General features: G+C 52.0%; 1 protein-coding gene across 2 annotated transcripts in view; it reads right to left on the bottom strand.

The window, feature by feature from the left end:
• Positions 1–13,964, bottom strand: part of MYOM2 (myomesin 2) — a gene marked incomplete at its 5' end in the record, with an annotated part of 74,259 nt that extends 60,295 nt beyond the window's left edge. The window contains 6 exons of one of the 2 annotated variants that reach the window (XM_082608745.1): positions 19–107; positions 6,815–6,907; positions 8,042–8,199; positions 8,310–8,472; positions 12,332–12,490; positions 13,858–13,964. In XM_082608745.1, coding sequence (XP_082464871.1) covers positions 19–107; positions 6,815–6,907; positions 8,042–8,199; positions 8,310–8,472; positions 12,332–12,490; positions 13,858–13,964 — 769 coding nt within the window. The remainder of the gene's footprint in view (positions 1–18; positions 108–6,814; positions 6,908–8,041; positions 8,200–8,309; positions 8,473–12,331; positions 12,491–13,857) is intronic. The other variant, XM_082608746.1, reaches the window with a different exon arrangement.
• Between the last annotated feature and the right edge of the window lie 266 nt (positions 13,965–14,230).

Raw genomic sequence — 14,230 nt, 5'->3', positions numbered from 1 at the left:
TCAAGACGGCAGACTCACTTCTCACCACCACCGCCGCATTGGTGGACGCCTGTCCGTGCACGTTTGTTGCCACCGCCGAGTAGTTCGCAGTATCGTCAAAGTCCGCCCTTGGAGGGGAAAAAGCAAGACAGCGTCCTGAACGTGCTTGTGGGGCCGGCCTGGTCTCTGAGAGTCAGTGACCCGAACTCGAGCACAGCCTTGCTCGACAGCAGCTCGTGTGACCTGGACCCCCTGGTTCGTGAGTGATTTGTTTGAGAATAGTGCCAGCTCCGCCCTCGGAACAAGGTATTAACTACAGACACGGGCGACATCTGATCCCGTATGATGCCTTGGCTTTGGCTTTGCGGGGGAAGAAAGTGTATTAGCACTTCCGAAAATGCGGAACTGCACTCTCAGAGAGAAGCTTGTATTCCCTCTGGTTCTGTTTTTCTACCTGCAGCATCCGTGGTTTTATCTTGTCAATGGGCAGCTCCAATGGCCTCAACCTCCAGGAGAATCAACCCCACCTCCCTCCCCAACAAGGGGTTCCCTGCACAGACCCCCAAATCAGTGGGATGGCCCAGACAGGAAGCACCCACTCGTGGGCGTAACGAACGTGCCTGGACTGGACCCACCTGAGGCCTCCGGGCCTGGAGTGTCGTGAGGGACACGTGTCCACCCCCGGGAAGGACAATGGCCCAGGGACCGCGGAGCCCAGTTTCTCAGGGGTGGGGCTTCTCCAGCCCCCTACGTCCATCCCACGGAAGCCGAAGCTTAGTTTCTGGCTATGAACTGTCTTCCCACCAGCTTCCGCCCAAAACTTGACGTGAGGACTCTTACTCAACTGACTCTCTGCTAGTTATTTTCCGTTGGCTACTTTGTCTAAAAGTCTCAAGTGCCCAGCAAGACAGTACTATTACCCTATTAACTTGGAGAGAAAGTAGAGCCTTTAAGAAGTTGGGTAAACAAGGTCCACAAAACTCTGAACTCTGCAGCTTTCTGGTCTTTCTTCCATCTCCCCAAGCATAGGCATCACAGGCATAGTGACAAAAACACAGAAAAAGTTTACTCAGGCCTCATGTTTAGATGCTTTAAGCATCCAGTGACCCAGAGACAAACCCGTTCTTTGGAAGTCCTTCGTCATTTTATTGTATTTTCTATTCCACTTGGAGCTGAAAATAGTTTCTTTGACCAAAAAATACAGTGTCTCCAAGAAACGAGAGAGAACATTTCAGGGACCCACGCTACCTGGGAAGAACCTGTCCCTGCCCTGACGAGGCTCTAATCCAGTTCCACTGCACCCGGCGATGCCACCTGGCCTCCTGTAACTGTGCCGCTGCTGAAGGGAGAGAGAGCCGCTACCGTAGGTGTTCAAACCAGTGCATTAAGTTCAGGCTCACCTTGGAGGGATACAGCCCAACCTCAAGGCCCCTCAACAAAGCTGCAGTTCTAGCCTGAACGCATCACATTCCTTTGCTGTGCCATTTCCACGTACACCGCGGGTACAGCATATCACCAGGGGCAGAGTAAGGGTGACAGTACAACACGTAAAAATCCCGTAACCAGGGCTTCCCTGGTGGCACAGTGGTTGAGAGTCCGCCTGCCGATGCAGGGGACGCGGGTTCGTGCCCCGGTCCGGGAAGATCCCACATGCCGTGGAGCGGCTGGGCCCGTGAGCCATGGCCACTGAGCCTGAGCGTCCGGAGCCTGTGCTCCGCAACGGGAGAGACCACAACAGTGAGAGGCCCGCGTACCGCAAAAAAAAAAAAACCCATAACCATAACACGGACGCTTTCCCCATCACTGGCCATTAATGTTCTCTGCTGATCTACACGCGCGCGCGCACACACACACACACACACACACACACCAACAAACAGGCCACAGCAGCTACCTCTGGGAACACGGCTAGGGCTGGGGCTCTAGGGACCAGTGGAGAATTTCTTCTCTTCCATAACCTTAGGCATCGCTTGGATTTTTTTAACCTTGCCCTTGGGTTATTTCTTCTAAACAATGAAACCACTGTATTTTCATAAACGCATTCTTCAAACAGGAAGTATTCTTCTGGGATTAGCCCTACACCTCGCTCTACAAAGATCCCTCCCCGCTAGCGGGACTCACCCTCCCCGCAGGCCGGAGGGTTGGGCCGCCCACGGGCATGGGCTGGGGAGTCAGGAGCCAGAACAATGCGGGGGGAGAGGCAAAGGCTGCTGTACAGACTGCCGCACCAAATCCCCTGACCTGGAGGCTGGGATGGAAGCTGACTGTGACACAGACTCAGAAGTAGGAGCCGTCAGGCAAAAACAGACACCCCACCCAGAGCCGAGAGACGGGGCAGCCCAGCACAGGAAGTGGCCCTCCCCCTGCTGGACCTGAACCAAGACTGTCCCCGGGCCCAGCTGGTCAGCGTCGCTACCCACTGCTGAGTGAGGAGGTTACTGGTGCCTGAAGCACACCAAGTGCTTGAGAAGACCGTGTACAGACGTCACTCAGAGTGTGTCCGTCAGCCACCATAAACCTGTTTCCATCTTCTTCAATACCTCCCTCCAAGGCCTTTCTGGACGTTACTTAGTCTTGGTAGTCTCCAAACTGTGTCCCATAGTTTTCAAACCAAATCTCCCAAGCGTGCCACCAATTTCTTCTTCAATATGAAATTCAGCAGTTTTTAAAACAACAGTAGAAACACGCCCTTGACACACCACGTACTGGCCACTCACTGAAGCCCAGACACAGCTTTGTGCTGCGCTTGACTTGTTTGTGCCCTGATGGCCCTCAGGCAGAGCTGCTCACACCTTCCCTGCTTAACTGAACTACATTCTGAGATTTCAAGGTCAAACTTAATGTTCCCATTTGCGACTACTAATCGCTGTGAATCAGGGCTTTTCTTCAATATGGTACAATCAGAATAAAAGCCAGGGCAAAATTATGTTTGCTGAGACTATTACAAGACTGCAGTCATCAGCCACAAGTTCTGATTTCAGATCTGTTCCCTCATCAGGCCAGCCTGATAAGTCTCATCTACTGACTTTTTAACAAATAAACAGCATGTATTTAAAACTTCTCAAATACGTGTATTGAATACCTACCCTTTACTTGGGGGACACTGACGATTAAATAAAACAATGCATTTGAAAATACTTTGCAACTGGTATAGTACTGTATGAACTGTGTATATTATTCATTGAAATGTATTAGCTGAATTCTTGGACTGAAGTTCAAAAAAGGTTCCCTTTCCCTCCCAGGAGAAGGTCCTCTCCTTCGCCTTTACATTCCAATGAAACAGCAGGGATTTCTAAGCGTTTTGAGAACCGCAGTGAATTGCTCTCCATGTTTCTTAGCTGAGAACAGCTGGGGGAACCCAAGGAGGAGGCTTGTGACGCAAAGAAGTGGCAGGAGAAGCCCCAGGCACGAAGCCCACCTGGACAGCAGCGTCTCCCGCCAGAATTAGGACCCCGAAGGCAGACGTACCTAACACTCTAGCGCTGACAGCTGGTCAAGTAACCAGTTAGCACTTGATACTTAGCAGGAGGGCCCAGGCTGGGGAAAAGGTGCCTTGGAGGCAGGATCTTGGTGCACCTATCCAGGAGAGAGGCTCCACGGGGTCATCTGATTGGTAAGGAAGCCCATGCCCCCTAAAAGTATCCAGACCCACTGATTTACGCAACAGACCCCAGGCAGGGCGCACCCGGCTGAGGGAGTACTCAGGGGAGAGTTAGAACTTCTGGTCATGCTTACTTGTGTCTCGTTCATTTTGCACATTTCTTTTGTAAATGTTTTACATTCTATAAAATACAGTAGAACATATATAGATTATAAATAAACACACGTGCATGGATTGGGGGAGGGCTCATATATATTTGTTGGCTGCTCTTGCAGGGGGTGGGCTGCAGGAAGCATGGCGCCTGAGGGCACCGGACAGAGGGCACAGCAAGGGACCAGGCAGGCAGGACTTTGCAGATTCGGAGGAGACTGTGCCCAACTTAAAATTCTGTTGACAGGTCACTTGGAGACCCACATGCCTGACCACAGCCCAGGGTCCCCCAGTCTTCCTCTCCTTCCCGAGGCCACACTAGGAGAAGCACGTTGCCAGCCCACAGAGTCTATTTCAAGCCTCTACTTCATGCGGTCAGAAGTTGCAAGCAAGTGATTAAGGGGCAAACGGGTTTATTTTCTGTTTGGACCTCATCCCAGAATAGACAGAGGTGGTATCCTTTGGTCTCAATTTTTACAAACTTCCACGGGGCACTTTTGCAGCCCAGAGTCTCAATCTGAAGTGCTCCCAAAACCACTCCAGGGGAGAAACTAATAACACTTCATCTATTTTAAAGAGGGGCAGGCAAACGTTTAAGTAGCACATGAATTTCTCTTGTGTAGTCAGGCCCCATGTACTCAAAGTCTAAGCGGTGTTGACACGGGATTTACAATTTAATTCAAAGTAGAATTTGAATATCAAAGTCTAAAAATAAAGTGCAAGAAGAGATTCGCCCTGGAGTCGCCCTGTGAGGAGTGGGGAGTGCAGAGAGGTGAGGTTAGAATAAAACACAAGATCGGATGTTCTAAACACCTTTATAAAAACACGAGAGCAGCATAAAAATTCTTTGAAGAAATAGAACTCACCCTATGACTCCCAAGAGAACATTTTATGAGCATATAAAATTGTATCAATTACAGCTTCAATTCGAACAGTACCAAAGGGAACTAAGCTTTCTTTTCGGCACTTCAAGAATTCGGCGACAGTGGCCAAAGAATATTCATAGGAATAAATGTCACTCTTGTAACAGAAAGAGCTCATTCCCCAGCCAGGGGAGCAAAGGAGCCAGCATATTCCTCACCACTTAGCCGGCCACAGATCAGATGATGGTAACTCAGCAGTTTGGAATGAACAGCTGAGGTCAGCTGTAATTTGTGGGCTTCCCCCGGCTCTTTTTTCTGAAGACTATCTACATTTCATATGTTAAGAATGTCCCAATGTGGGTAAGAATACTGAGAGAAAAGTCAGTCTCAGGAATTTCCTTGTCCCAAATTCCTTAACTCTTTGCAAGCTGAGGCAAACTCCAAGTAATATATCTGAGGACATCTGGATATACTGGGGCCTCACTGATTTAGTTCACATGGTTCAAAGCTTCTCTTATTCCCAGTACAAATTTAAAAGTTGTCAACATAGTGTGAACAGGACTTACTTGAGAAAGGGAATTCGTTTCTCTTTTCAAAACGATGACTAAAATTCAGCTTGAAAACAAACCAGTTGCTAGGGCACCCCAGGTTAGAAAAGAGTCACCCCTCACCACCAAATAAAAATACTCTTCAGAATGAAGGAAAGTTTCTCTTTCTAGATAGTATGGTTTACTGCCTGTGGAAATTTCTGGAAATTTTGGAAATTGAAGGAAAGTGGGATGCCTAGACCCCGCCCACTCTCAGCCTTCCGCACCCCAGCTGACGCAGGAGCCCCCAACCCTGGGGCTGATTCCGACCCCTCTTTTTCACTGACACCCACATCCAATCCATCAGCAAATCCTACTGCTCTAACTTCAAAATCGGTCCCCGCCCACCTCACTGGCTCCACCTCATCCACGGTGGTCCAAGCCCCACGATCTATCTTTCTTGAATTTCGGCCAAGCTGTCCAAGTCTGCCCTACTATCCGTTCGCAGTCAGTGACCCTTTGGAAACGCAAGTCAGATCTTTTACTTCCCCTTTGCCCCCAGTAACAGCCTTGTGAGGGCTACAGGGTCCGGGGTGATCTTCATGGCACTGGTGACATCTCTAACCTCTGTCCTGTGACTCCCACCAACTGCTGCAGCCCTGGGGTCCTGATGCTCCTTCTCGGAGCCTCCGCCCCACGCCTCTGTCCCCTCCTCCATCCCCTTAGATGTCTTCTCCTCTAAGGCCTGCCTGGCCCCCCTTTAACACCACACCCGCCCCAGCCCCAGGCCATATGCCCCGACCCCTGCACCCAGCATCATCACCCTGATCTACTGTATGATTCCCTTTTTATTACACTTAAGGCTTGCCGCCATGTTCTGGACCTCCAAGTCAGGAATCGAGGTTTTGGTCGCTTTAACACAAGTTCCTAGAGTGTGGGGGGCACATAGTAGGTTCTCAATAAACAGTGCCAGTGGGGCCCATGGGGCCAGGGCCTCCAGCTTTTCTAAACAGCCTCAAATTTACCTAGAGAAACAAGGTTATGACTCGACACAAATTTTAATCTTAACTGTAACCTGTTAGCTGTGTATACAGAAAAGCAGAGAGTAAATGAACAGCGGAATCTCACTTTTGTTTAAAAAAAAAAAATCAAAACGTGCTTGTACGGTTCTACACGTGTGTTGTGTAAGGGAAACGGCAGTGCTGTGAGTACACCAAAATACCGACCCTGGATGTTGGAAATACGGATGAACTTTACCTTCTTTTAGTTATCTGTACTTACTGCATGTTTTCAATTTGCTATGAGAAGAAAATAAAGGTCATATTTCCTTGAAGAGTTGAGCTTAGGAACTGTTGCCCAAACCTGCAGGAGGTGCAGCCCGGCTGCTGAGCAGGTGTGAGGGTGTCTGTGCGTTTCCCCGTGGCCCTCACACCTGGCACTGCCGTCCTGCCTTAGGCCATTTTCTCCTTTCGTTCCCAGAACAGGAGCCCCGCAGAACCAACCCCTGAATCCACATCCCTCTGGCCTGACCCCAAGGAAACAAAGGGAAGCCTCTACCACCAATATTTAACTCAGAAACACCAGGAGCGTCACGCGGAATTCAGATGTGGTGTGAGCTGACCGCCGCTTCTGTGTGTGGGAGGCTGATCACCTGGGCAGGTGCTGGGGCACGGCCGTGCCCGCCAAGCCCTTACCTGTTGATCTCCAGCGTGTGCACCCCGTACTTGCTCTCAATCCTGTACTTTCCTGGCTCCCCTGCCTGGCAGATCAAGCTGCCGTCTTTATACCTGAAAGAGGGAAACACTTGTCTGAGCGTAAAGGCCGACTGGCTGTTTTGCACGTGTCCCCACCTTCCTATTTCCCATCCCCTGCCGCCCCTTGCGGGTGGGCACGCACACGTGCGCGCGCACACACACACACACAGAGCACGTTTTCGCTCTGCTTCTGCCTGATTCACCGCTCAGATCGTAGGCGGTGGGCAGCGCGGGAGCAGCTACAGGAAAGGTCCAGAGCCCACTCTTGGCTGTTTAAGGGGAGGTGGCCCTTGCAGGACTCAGACTACCTGGGCAGCCCTCAACCTGCATCGTGGGCCAAAGGTCCCCTGGAACTTGTTAGGAACGCTGGATACATCACTCCGAGGAAAAGCATAACCAGTGTTGGTCAGGCCCTGGTCCAGCCTCTGGAGGGAGGCCGCGGTGTAGCCGGAGTGCATGTGGAGAGACCCAACTGCTCTGGACCCTGCCTGGAGGAGACTGGCCTCGGTGTCCCACCAGGACAGCAGGGCCACGGCTCCCCCTAGGGCAAGGGTGGGCGGCTCTCAGCCTCCCTGGCTCGCCTCGTGAGCAACCAGAGGGCGGAGGCACCACTTTTCTGCTCTGCTGCTGAGATCCCTAACCCAGGACGCACGTGAAAGCACGGTGTGGTGCCCAACGACAGACCCTGGGGACTTGGTACCAGCAAGTGGGCAAATAAATGAATATACAAGTTAGTTTTAGCAACATACGTTGAAACTAAAAGTGTCGGTGGGGCTTATTTCATTTTCAGCATCACAAGGCTCGAGGGACCCTCTCACTGTGGCTCCAGAGCCTTGGAGTTTAGGGTCTCCACTTACATGAGTAAAAGCAGAGCTGCAGGTAAACACAGGTCATTTCCGGGAACCTGGTTTTCAATAAAAGTCCTCTGGAAAATCATTTGGGTCAATTGCACTAAAATGAAAACGCCTGCCTAGGATTTCCAGGGGCCCCTCCATGTGTTTTCACACGCGCATTTCCTGGTGAGTTTTAAGAGCATCGGTCCCTGGAGTAGGTGCCGCGCGCTCCCTGCAGGTGGATCTTCTCCACCCGCTCAGGTGAGTCAACGGCTGCAGATCCTTCAAAGGAAGAGCAGCGGGGCCTCCGCCCCGGGGAGGCGCCCCCACTCACCACTGCACCATGGGGGTTGGGAAGCCCTGCACGGTGAAGCACAGCTTGACAGACATCCGCTCCCAGATGGTGTGCGACCGGAGCTGCACCAGGATCTCGGGGGCTCTGCTTAGCTGCTCCTCAAGTGGGTGCATCTCCCAGGCCAGCCCGTCGTCCACCTGCCCCGGGAAGCCACGCGTCAGGGTGCCAGGGGCGCGAGGCTCCCGCCACCAGGCCCGCGGGCATCGTGCTGACTGCACGGCTGCACCCGGCACCCGCCCGCCCCTACCGTGTGCTGCAGGCCGTATCTGTCCACGTGCTGCAGGGCGTATCTGTCCAGCTTGTCCCGGGCATGGGTGCGGGCCAGGTGCACGTCCTCCTCCAGCTGAGCCAGCTCGCTGAGGAAACGCTCCCGTTTGGCCTCCCCGTAGGAAGCCACCAACGACTGGTACCTGCAGAAGCCAAGATGCCACAGTATTCTCGGGACACGTGCAAAGGGCACGTGGTCACTGAGGGCCTGGGACCAGACACGCGGTCCCCGGGGACTTCCTAAGTGGGCTCGAGGAGAGGGTGGGAGAGAAGCTACTTCTGCTTCTTTTGCAAGCTCTCCTCTGCGTGGCGACACACAGGACCCACTCGTTTTCCTTAGAGGCTGCCGTTTCTGAGTGAATTTAAGACTGAAGTAAAGGCTTCTGAACCAATAGATTCAAATTAAGAAAAAAGTCTGTATTCTAGAAAAAGTAAAAGGATACAGTCAGCAGCTTCTTAATCTGTCGGGGCAGAGAAATGAAGGGCACCTCCCTTCTGGCCCGAGGGCCACCTCTGTGGGCTCCACAGGTTACATCCTGGCACTGCCCGGCCCAGCGATGCGTCCACCCACCCTGTCACCCCTCCCCGGCCCCATCCCCTCCTTCACCACCGCGTTCCCGAGGCCCCAGCAGAGCCAGAGGCTTGCTGTGCCCTGGGCTGCCCGGGAAGGGAAACCGGCAGCATCAAGTGTGCAGCCGGGGAGGCGGGGACCAGGTGGACGTGGCTCATAAAGGTGGGGTGTCAGACTGGAGGACTCTCTGCTCTGCGTGGCCCAGCGGTGTGGGGAAAGCCGTCCTAGAACCCGGGCAGCTCCCCCACTCCCCGGCCTCTCCCGCCCCACCCCCCACCCCTGCAGCCCTAACCACCAGTCCGCACTTCTCCAGACACAGCGCAAACCGCAGGCCTGGTGTCAGGTGTCCGGGAAGTTGGAGATCGAACACAGAGTTTCAGGAAACTCTGCAGCTTCTTCAAGCAGAACCGTGGAGGTGGGAACTATAATAAAAGCCAAACCCCGAGCGAGTGCTGACTCAGCCTCATCTTCACTTCTGACCAGCCCAGCCCAGCCCACACCCGCCTGCGTCCCCTCCCGGACACACACCCAGGATCTCCTCGCTGCTTAGAGGTCATCTCCTCGCCCCTCCGGCCTTTCCCCACACCCTCTGCTCGTGGTGACTCTCCACGGAGGAGAACGAGCGTCTAGGATTTTGGGCACAGGCGCAGGCGCACACCCATCACAGCACCCTCATCCCAGCTGCCCGGTTCCCCTCCACTCACAGAGCCACACGTACAGACACGATTCTGTAGGTCCCTGTGGGAGAAACAGCGAGCGCCTTGCTAAGAGGGCTCGCAGGAACCGAGCCTTCTTGTCTGCAGTGAATCCCACTAAATGACAGCGCAAGCAAAGGCAAATCTCTATTCGTGCCGCAAACTGTCCTGATAAGCTTAAAGGATCAGAAGTCCCACAGGGACCTCGTTTCAAATGTCTATGTGAATTGCACTTGTCAATAGCACCGCCAGCCCCGAAGGTTTTATAATAAATATTAGAACTAGAATTGCTCCCCCTGGCCGGCCCGGCCCCAAATACTGTGATCTGGGACACTGAGAAGGCGCCCCTGCTAGTCTGTGATGGGGTGACTGTGACACTGACCCTTGTGCAGAACGATGTCACTCATCGTGCCTCTGCCCTAAAGACGAGCCCCTCGGACAGCTGCATAACGCAGGGAGGCCCACTTTTCACAGGACGGAAGTAGAGGCATCAAAGGGACATTTCTAATCCCCTGTATCTTCCAGGAGGACATTTCCAGACCCTTCAGGGCACGCCGATGCCTCGTTGGTATTTATTTTACATGAAGACATAGCTTAACTCAAACTGATGAACCCATCACTTCATCTCTCTCCAAGGAACGATTTTGTCCTGTAGGTTAAACTCATATCTGCCCCAGGAGGTAAGGAATAAATACGTACTTTCAGCAACGCCTAAGGCCAGCAAGAGTAGTGAATTATCATAATAAGGACTGGAATTCGTCGAACTCCTCGAATCACCCTACACCGGGCTCCCTCGAATGGCAGTGACAGAGCTGTGGGGGTGGCGATAAAACCTCCACGAACTCCGGCCCAGCTCACCCAGACCTCCAATTACTTAGATGTACTTTTAAAGGAGGAAAGACCTAATTTCAATAAGACCTTTCACATGGGAGATATGCACATGGGTTGTGAGAATAAAATCCTGGGAGGGTCCTAAAATGCAGAATCCCCAAGCACGGGTGCTGGGCTCCGTGGAGAGCTGACACAGCCCTGACCTATATCCACTGCACTTGCCCAGAGGGACTGACATTTACCCTGAGCTCCAGGGACACAGTAACATTATAATCAGGCATCAAGAATCAAAATACATTCTTGAGTCAGATTTGCTATTGCAAGAGTAGCTTCATGTGTTTTAGGAAGATTTCCAACAGCCAGGATTGTCACAAAAGTCATTTTTGCTGAAACCACATCAATCATGGTAACACACTCCCTGACTGTTCAAATTAATACAAGCTTACTTTCCCCATTTATTTCACCCCAGGAAACTGAGGAATGGGAACTTTATGGGATAAGATCACACCGAGGTATAACTGGTTAAAATAAAATTATAAAGCTCTGGTCCTCTCACTCCCTGTGCCAAAACCTTAAGCACAGTAGAACCCTTTCTGAAATAATCCAACACATAAAAGTCCAATTTCTTAATGTACACATTCTGAAGTGATTCTTTTACAAAAGAAGTCGTCCCTTGACAATAAAATAAATTTTCAGGGCAAAATTCCCACAAGGTATCTAAAAGATGATTCAAAATGTTTTTTTTGTGTGTGTGTGGTACGCGGGCCTCTCACTGTTGTGGCCTCTCCCGTTGCGGAGCACAGGCTCTGGACACACAGGCTCAGCGGCCATGGCTCACGGGCCCAGCCGCTCCGCAGCATGTAGGATCTTCCCGGACCGGGGCACGAACCCGCATCCCCTGCATCGGTAGGCGGACTCTCAACCACTGCGCCACCAGGGAAGCCATCAAATTTTTTAAAAAAATAAAGGCTAATCTTTTCAGCTATACAATATTTTTACTAAACAGATTCCTTAGCCATAGTGCAACTTTCAGACTGAAACATGTTGAGCGAGATCTCATTTTCCTTCCGGTTTTGAGTGTTTTAACGATACAGAGAAAACTTTCTAGAAATAAGTAGGAGGAGAAGGTGACGGGGAAAAAATAGAGCAGATATGAAATGAAGCATTCATGAGATGCTCAAGTACTCTGCTCTGAAAAGATCCAAGTCAGTTGACCACCTGTTTCTCTGTGATCTGGAAATAATTTGAAGACTGACATTCTTAGGAACCCACCCCATTCCTGTGACATCTTCCCCATGAGCTGAGTCTGTAGAAATGTGAAGCATGAGTGTCTACAGAGCCCCCTCCCTTCAGCTCTGTGTCCACACGGACACGTGGCTGGAATCTTGGCCTCTCTTTGGAAGATTCCCCACTCAAGTCTCAAGCCTCACAGCTGTTCCTTAGTAGCCAAAGAGGCTGGTGGTGGAAGTTCAAAAACTCTAACTCAGACCTTTAGGTCTCGAGGCCTCCGAGTGTGACCAGCGTGCTTTCTGGGGAAAGGGAGTGAGTTTGGGGGGAGAGGACAGAGGCCTGAGGCCAATCCAGCTGCAACGTGTGGACAGTGGCCGTGGGTCCTCTGGACCGCAGGGTTGTCTTCTGCACGAGGATGCAGAAAATCCATCCCCAGTCATTTCCTTGTCGGGGTGAATCAAGACGATGATGGTGGAGAATAAGAATCGACTGAGAACAGTCGTGCGTGGCTTTCACTGCAGCAAGTGTTCCCTTCCCAGTTTGCACACGTCCCCTTGCAGCTATGCCCCCCCCCCACCGCCTCATTCTCTGACCGCAGAGCCCCTGCCCAGGCCCCGGGGCAGCGCAGGGCCCCCAAGGCTGGCCTGGCGGCAGGCAGAGAGGGCACGGCGTTACCTGTGCTTCCTTTCCTGCTCGTCCTCTTCCAGCGCGGAGCTCAGCCTCCTGGCACACAACCTGCAGGTGGTCCCCTCCGGTGCCGTCTGGTTGGACTCTATCTGCGAGGACGACTTCTGAGTGACAGATTTCTGGGAAGACGTCTGGGTGGAAGCGCGCCTTGGCGAACATGGGAAAAATCACATGTGGTGGAGAAGTGTAAAAATGCATCGGCACAAACAACATCACTCCCTTTCCACGCCCCCAAACCATCCTCGAAATGCAGGGCACCCACACCTGCACATGCGGACACATACACATGCACATGCCTGCAGGCACACCTGTGTGTATGCTCTTACTTGCACATGTGAACACACACACACACCCCCCAAAGTGTGGCCTCCAGCCCGTCTGCACAGGCCCATCCCCCACAGGGGCGCGCCACCCCCAGACTCAGCTGCCCGCCACCCCTGCCCCTCCCTCAGGCCAGCCAGTGCCTTCCAGGCCCTTTTGGCCTGAGGCCATGATTATATATATATATCTTAAGGGATCTGAAGCTCCTGGAGGCTGCTGGGAGGGGCAGAGAATGTTTGGCTTTATTTGTTACCAGGATGGCAGCTAACCACGAGGACCACAGGTGGTTCTAAATATAGGGGCTGGGGATGGGGACCTGAGGCCGGAGCCTGTGCCTGGTGTCCACCTACTAAATTAACACTGCAGAAATGTGGGCGGCCAGGGCATGTGCCGCTGGCCCCTGCAGACGCAGAACCTCAGAAACTCACAGATGAGGCTGGGGCTTGACACCAGTCTATCAGGCAGTGAACAAAAAATCTACCTTTTGCAACATTATTATTAACGTAGCAAAATTATCATTGAGATGGGCTTCCATCCGATCTTCACTTGGCCCCCATTAACTTCTTTCCCACCGACATTCTATCCCATGGGTTTCCTTCTCATTGCCCTCGCTTTTTGGTGACCTTTTAGATTCTAGCTCTGGAAGGCATGTGAAGAAGAGTGAAGTCAAGGAGCAATTACTGAAGGTCCGTGACTCATGAGCTAAACCAGGGGCTAAGAGCCAGTCTACCAGGACCTGCCGGGATCTACAGGATTTGCTGAGATCTCCCAGGATCTTCCAGGACCTGGCAAATCTGCCAGATCTTCTAGGATCTCCCAGGATCTGCCAGAACCTGCCCAAATCTGCCAGATCTTCTAGGATCTACCAGGATCTCCCAATATCTGCCAGGATCTCCTAGGATCTACCAGGATCTGCCAGGATCTCCCAAGATCTTCCAGGACCTGCCAGGATCTACTAGGCTCTGCCAGGACCTGCCACGATGCCATGGAGTGCCCCACACAAAGTTTGCTGTGCAGCCGGGTCAGCCACGTTCCCCGTCTGGCTCTGGACACGGGCATCGGGGAGCATTACCTCCCCGGCTAAACCAGTTCATCTCCAGGCTTCAGGGGACTGGATCAAGCTTCTTGCCTTGAAAGTCAGACAAAGCTCGTAATCAAGGCTCGGCCTGCCCCGTCAGTGAATGACAACTTACTTTTTCGCTGCATATTCATTCAGAAGGTACCTTGTTTGAATATTACGGTATGACTGGTCAAAGTGTTTATGTCTCTTTTGGTAGAAGGGCACGGCAACAAGCGACATCTTTGTGGGCACCTAGGAAAAAGAGTAACAGATAGAGCAGAGGTCCTGGAATTTCTAAAGTAATCAGGCTCCTGCACTTCACACTAACCTTTTAGGTTGTTCCAAAGAGGAAAATCAACTCCAATTAACAAAACCCTTGTGGGGGAAGAGAATATAAGAAAGAGTCTATAAGAGGAAATAATCTTGGACACCTATTAAGTTCCCTGGGACCTGACTTCATTTCTTGTTTGCTTCCATAAAAATTAGAAGATTGAGGGGCTTCCCTA

This window comes from Mesoplodon mirus (genome assembly GCF_964341445.2).
Source record: "Mesoplodon mirus genome assembly, chromosome: 20".
In the NCBI taxonomy this organism is placed as follows: domain Eukaryota; kingdom Metazoa; phylum Chordata; class Mammalia; order Artiodactyla; family Ziphiidae; genus Mesoplodon; species Mesoplodon mirus.
The sequence above is the reverse complement of the archived record's forward strand: the minus strand, read 5'-3'. Positions and strand labels throughout refer to the sequence as shown.